The sequence below is a fragment of the Austrofundulus limnaeus genome, unplaced genomic scaffold (genome assembly GCF_001266775.1).
Source record: "Austrofundulus limnaeus strain Quisiro unplaced genomic scaffold, Austrofundulus_limnaeus-1.0 Scaffold88, whole genome shotgun sequence".
NCBI lineage: Eukaryota > Metazoa > Chordata > Actinopteri > Cyprinodontiformes > Rivulidae > Austrofundulus > Austrofundulus limnaeus.
The window spans coordinates 681133-687692 of record NW_013952490.1 but is presented as its reverse complement, the minus strand read 5'-3'; the positions used below and the strand labels follow the sequence as shown (position 1 = coordinate 687692).

Here is a 6560-nt window from a genome sequence, read left to right as displayed (position 1 = left end):
AAAAAAAAAAAAAAAAAAAGTCCATACCAGAGTCATGGTAATCCTTTTGCCACATGTTGCACAGTTAAAACATGGGTCGAGCTGCACAGCGACACCGACTCTGATAATCCAAACCTGAGGCTCAGAGTTGAAACTGTCAGGAAGTAAATCCAAGAATCAGCGGAGCAACACGACCTGGATTAGACCAACCCCCCCACCCCTCCCAGTCACGCCACAAAGAGTTCATTGTACTTGGACAGCATATAAAAAGGGAGGAGAAGGATTCTGGCAGAGATTTTCTATTATAGCTGAGTTTCGTTTCCGAAGAGAGGAAATCGCACTGAAATGAGCAAGTTATGCATAGGAACAGATGTGGCATCTTATAGATGAAGCATCAGATAAATGTAGCGATGGCTCCTCTTTCTCCCCACTCTGTGAAGTATTTCAGCAAAAGCACAGGATTACGTAACCCAGAGCTGCCCCGTTTCAGTTCACAGGCAGGTGGGGAAACCTACCTGAGCGTGTGAAGATGCAGAGCACAGATCAAAGAAGAGGTGGCCACTGATGCATCATTGGTAGCGACAAATTATCATCAATACCACTCCACCACATTATCATCCATCCCCTCACTTGAAAGACAAAAGTATCCTTCCACGCCAAATTGTGAAATCGATGCATTTCCATCACCGCGAGGGACAGGTCTCCCAGTACCTCCCTCCAGGTGAGTAATGTGAAATCTATCACAGGTTAGCACTCGAGGGCCAAGACAAGATCAAAGACAAGAGCTGAGAAAAGTTCGTATTGATCAGCCGCCACCGGAACACAGCGGACAGGAAATGTGATTGGAATTTGAAACACTTTGAAGCGAACGTACATTTTCTGAATCCTATGAGGGGGAGAAAGAGCAGCAGTAGAGTCGACCCGTCACAAATCTGCCACGGTTCCCGCGTTAGGTTTGTACTCCTCAGAGTCGAAGTCGTGAAAGGACGCTTACCTTTGGCCACTTTGGATTAAGCTCGCAGGCCTTCTCTGCATCCTCCAGAGCAGCGTGGTGCTGGCCCAGTTTGAGCAGGGCCGCTGAGCGGTTGCTGTACAGGATGCAGTTCTGCGGGTCGGCCCGCAGCGCCTCGCTGTACAAACACACGGCCTCCTGAAAGTCGCCTCGCTGGCACGCCTCGTTGCTCTGCTGCACCTTCTCCATGAACTCCGCCTTGCTGAGAGCGTACCTCGTCCCGCCGATAGGCCTGCCCACCGTCCGGCAGCTGAAGACTGAGCTCTGGACAATTAAACAGAAAGAGAAGAGCTGCCATCAGTGCCACTGGGAAACAAACAGAAGCAAAGGATTCAACGGAGCATGTTTACAGGAGCACAGGTGAAACTAATATTGTTAACGAAGGCTCCACTCCAACAAGCGCTGTGGCAGAGCCAGCACACACACACAGCCAAGTCCCGTACACTTAGGATGATTATGGGGCCATAATTTGGCTCCTCCTGAACATCTACTGTCCACAAACACAAACACAGCAGCTGGAGCAAGCAGCTGAATTGTGAGGGGGTGTTAATGAAGGAAGAAATAAAAGCTAATTGAGCAACAAATGACCCTATCCTGCCTCAGAGACTGCATAAAAACATCGACGCTGCATTACTTCAGCTCAAAGACCAGTTTAACCTCATGTTACTGCTGCAGAAACACAGGTGCAACCAGAGAGATTTGTTTCTGAAACAAAGAAGCAGCTGAATGCTGAACAACTTCACTGAAGAGCTTGAAATTTAGTTGTTACATCTATAACAATCAAAACATAATAGCTCCAAATGCTATCTAAATTCTAAATGTAGCAAAAAGTTAGTAAAAAGCTAAAAGTGCTGTTTTGCTACCTTTACGCTGTCTCTAAACATGTAGCTGAATGATACTTAGAAGCTAAAAGCAGCAAAAGACTAGTTAAAAGCTAAAAGTTACAAAATAAATAGTTAAAAATCACCAAAAGCCAAAAAAGCTAAAATGGTGAAAGTGGCAAAAGCTTAGTTTACAGCTGCAGTGGCAAATGCTAGCTATAATGACCAAAGTGTTAACTGAAAGCTAAAATATCAAAAGTTTAGTTGAACAGTGCAAAGAAATAGCTTAAAGCTAAATTAGCAAAATGAGTTTAGATTAAAAACTAAAACTAGCATAAGGCTAGTTAAAAGTAGCAGTATGGTAGCTAAAATAACAACTTGCTAACTAAAAGCTTGATATAGTAGCTGAAAGCTATATGTGGCAGAACAGTAGCTAAAAGCTAAACGTAGCATAAAACACTAACCTGCAACAGGTTTTTGAATGTTTTTAAAGGAATTTAGTAGCTCAACATATTTCTATAAAAAACATGTACGAAAAAGGTTATATATTTTAAAAAAGTATAAAAGTTACAAGAAAAAAACATCAACCATGTCCTGACTGAACTGAAAATTCTGAGCAGGTAAAATAGCACAAAGTATGCAGAAGCAGTTTAAAAAAAAGGTATGGAAAAATAAAAAAGAAACAGGAAAATGCCACTGAGACAGCTTTCAAACAATAAATAAAGTTCTAAATTGCTTTATTTTTGTACAGGAAACAACTTTTTTTTTTTGTCTTTGAAAAGGAGCTCGATTCGAAGTAAAGCCCCACATCTCTGCAGCTGTTCACAGATGTTTTGACTGAATTCATTTCCACACGGCCGTAAAAACAGGCAACAGAAAAGTAAAGCAGGATTTAATCATCGTATTAACACCACGGTGAAACATCTCCTCCTATAATATCATGTGGTTCAGACTCTGTACGAGATCAGCTCCGCTTGTTGTCAGATTTCTGAAGCGGAGGTGCAGTTAAGTCTGGTTAACCCATCTGACCATTAATGACTCACTGCGCTGCAAACAGAGCTTATTGTGAATATTTAACACGGACATTTTGGGTCTGTTTTTACTGAATGAAGAATCTGGAGCTGCACATTTCTCAGGCCAGCGTCCACTTTACCTCCTTCTCACCACACCTCCTCCAGCTGAATTCTGGGATATAGGGCAGGCCCAGTAATTACTTCCAGAGGCCCGCAGAGGCGAACCAGGCGAAATGAGGGCTTTGGAGATCAAGTGAATCCAACATCAAGTAAAGTTAGAGAATAGTAGCAGTCGTTCCCCCCCCCCCCCCCCCAAATCTTTAAGCAGTAATCTTATCCACTTTTTATTTTGCTTCTGTGTATTAAAAATATATTTTATATAATTAAAACACACAAAACAAACTGACTTCCAAGTGACATTAGTATTGTTGCACGCTGAAGGTGATGTTATTGTCTGTCTGTTAGCAAAATATCTCATCTACTTCTGGGCAGATTTAAATGAAACTCGTAAAAAGTAATTCTTAGACACACATCTACAACTGATTCACTTCTGGAGACATATCCATTCAAGATGGCCACCACAGCTAAGCAAACTTAGCAAACACAACAATGCCTATAACGCAGCCAGTTCTACAGACACTATGCTGAAATTTAACAGGTTAGTCGCTGAGAGCAATTCACAACACTTACTTGGAGTGCTAACAGATCGAGTAAGATATGTTTTTAAAACAGTGCCAATAACAATGACAGTCAACTTTTCCTGTCTGTTAGCAGAATATCTCTTGAACCACTGGATTGTTTTTCATCAAACTTTCAGGAAGTAGTCACCGGGTCCACAACTACAGTTCATTAACATTGGAGTCAACCCAATTCAAGACAGCACACCACAGCAACTCCAGCTTAGTTCACACAAAAATGGCTGCAGCTTAGTCGGATTTACAGATATTGAGCCAGAATTTTGTGTGGTAGTAGCTGAGACTCATCCTCAAGACAAACTTCAAGCTCTGACAGTTTGCAACATTTACAGGGTTCGATGGAACAGCGACGACTCCACTCCCTCTCATCATGAAAGCATCTCATGTTAGATATGATGTGCAAGTCCTTCAGGGGATGATTGGCCTTTAATAGTCCCTGCAGCAGCACGGGGGGGGGGGAAGACATCCACCAAAACTGTCTCCCAGGACAACATGCAGAAGTGTGCACCCCAAAGAAATGTCAGGAGGAGAATTTATTACATATTAGTGCTTCTGAGGGTAAGAGGCAGGCAGCTTTTCCTGTTCCTGAATGTGCTGCAGCCTTCTGTCTGTGGGCAGGAAGGGTGGGGAGAGAAGGGATAATGAGAGCCTGCACCAACACAGGACACACTTTTAAACATGATCAGCAGGAGACAGAGTTCATCCAAACCCTGAATATTCCAGAACCTTTACATATTAACACTGCTGCTGGGGATAAATGGGACTATTTTCAACTTTATGCTGGAGTAGTTTCTCCTCATGCACTACAACAGAAGTGCTTATTGTCTGATTTTTTTTAAACTTCTATTTAAATTTTAAGTTGTCTGAGAATAAACAGCAACCATGAACCTCCAGAGGAAACAAAGCGATTTTTTTTAAAAGATTTGTTTACGCTGAGCAAAAACAAAGCAGTTAATAAAAGTAGCTAAAAGGTCCAGAAAGCGATTTTTTAAAAAGCTGTTTACCTTTTCCTTCAGAGTGGCTTGTTTCTCCATCCTGTCTGTCTGTTTCTGCCAAGGTCCTTCGGTTTCATCCCATCACGGTTCCTGCTGAAAACTCTCGGTCCATTATTTTTTTTTTCTGGTTGCTTTTATTTTGTGGGAAAAAGTTTGGACGAGAATAAACGCTGCTTTGAAGGGAGGCGATGAACGCCAAAGAGAAAGTCCAAAAAAAAAAAAAAAGCTTCAATCTGTGAGGCGTTCAGGAGAAACTTTCCTCAAGGAAAGTGCGCCATGTTGTCAAATCTTTTTCTTTTTTTTCCCCGTTTTTTTTCTTTTCCCCTCTCCCCCCCTGTTGGTGCCATGGAGGATTACTGAGCACACAGCCAGTAAACCTAAGAGCATTTTTTTAGATCTATAATACAGCCCTTAAAATATAATAATAATATAATACAAACTATTTATTTTTTATCTCTATTGCTTTAGATATTTTATCCTGTGTCTTTTACTTGTTTTCTCTTGGTTTCTTCGTGGCTTTTTTAAGTGTTTTATAAATAAAGTTGTAGGAGTGAAAATTAAAGTAAACTTCAAGTCAATGCAGGGGTGCCAGCAAAGGGGGGGCCCAGGGTGGCAATAGCCACCCCCAAAAATATTTCATTCCCCCTTGTTTAGACAGTTGCAAGCTTTTGCTTTGAGTATATTTCCCATTGCTATTAAATGTTAGTAGAACCTCATAAATATTTAAAAAGCATTATTTTTGAGAAGTTGGATTTAAAATATTGAAACAAAGTAAAGACACTGTAGAATTGAGTTTTGATCACTTTGTTCCTTTACCTCTCGTTTCACACATTTAACTCACTCATACTGGAAGTGCTTTCTTCCTTTTATACGTTGTGCACAACATCTGACTTGTGTCATTTTTTTACAATCAAAAACAACAACCTGATTGTAAATGTCAAACCAGTAAGGACAACATGAACCCGAAAAAGGTGACATATTTCTGCCCCAGTATTACCTACCAGCATCTTGATTAATATTTTATTCAAAATTAAAGATAAAAGCTACACTCCATAAATAAAGACAAATAGTTTTGAACAAAAGCAATAAAAAATTAAACGTCTCAGGAGAGACAGCATGACTGCAGAAATGTCTAATTTGGTGCTTAAAGGGCTGTTTCACAGATTTTGAGTCATTTGAACCAAATCAGCTGAGGCACAAAACCTGAAACACCTTACTTTGTCTAAAATATTTTAATACAGAATTACTCTTCAAACCATAACACTAAACAGACTCTTTAAAATACAGTTTGTAGTCTTTGAAACATATTGCATCATATCATTTTGAACGTTAACAAATAAAATGTGTATTTCTGAAAGCACAAACTGTGTTTTCACAAACCTGTATTCAGTGCAAAAGAACGTTGACAGTTGTTTTGTTTTGTTTTGTTTTTTCACCTGCATGTATGTCCCTGTTTCATTGCATCATCCCACAAAACTAAACCAAGACTGTCTGCAGATATTTCACAAACACTCTAAACTTCTCACATATATGAAAGCTGTTTCTTCTGTTTTTGTGTGAACAACATGCTTTCCTGTGCATCACTTTTCTTTTTGTGCCATTTCCTGCTTCATGTTGGTGCTTTTTCAGTGACAATGCCCATTGTTTAAAAGGAATGTATGAGCTGCACTTGCAAAAATAAAATTAAGAACTAACCTTATAATTTAAGTATTTTTAGTTTAGTTTTTTTTTTTTATTGAGACAAATTATTATCTGGAGGTGGGGCATGCTGGCAAGCGCCTGGTGGCCAGGCTTTCGCCCATAGAGGGGGCATACTTATTGCCCCCCATCTCGGTGCCTGTACATTGGGCTTCACCCTGGTGAACGAGAGGGTAGTCTCCCGCCGCCCATGGGTGGGGGGACGGGTCCTGACTGTTGTTTGTGCCTATGTGCCTAACAACAGTTCAGATTATCCACCCTTTCTGGAGTCCTTGGAGGGGGTGCTGGAGAGCGCACCTAACGGGGACTCCCTCGTCCTGCTGGGGGGACTTCAACGCTCACGTGGG

General features: G+C 41.0%; 1 protein-coding gene across 2 annotated transcripts in view; it reads right to left on the bottom strand.

Annotated features, from left to right (window-relative positions):
- Positions 1 to 4787, bottom strand: part of ttc28 (tetratricopeptide repeat domain 28) — a 253039-nt gene extending 248252 nt beyond the window's left edge. For both annotated transcript variants that reach the window (XM_014012082.1, XM_014012083.1), the window contains exons 1-2: positions 4525 to 4787; positions 974 to 1255 (exon numbers count right to left, since the gene is read on the bottom strand). In XM_014012082.1, coding sequence (XP_013867536.1) covers positions 974 to 1255; positions 4525 to 4554 — 312 coding nt within the window. In that variant the 5' untranslated portion in view covers positions 4555 to 4787. The remainder of the gene's footprint in view (positions 1 to 973; positions 1256 to 4524) is intronic.
- Positions 4788 to 6560: the final 1773 nt, after the last annotated feature.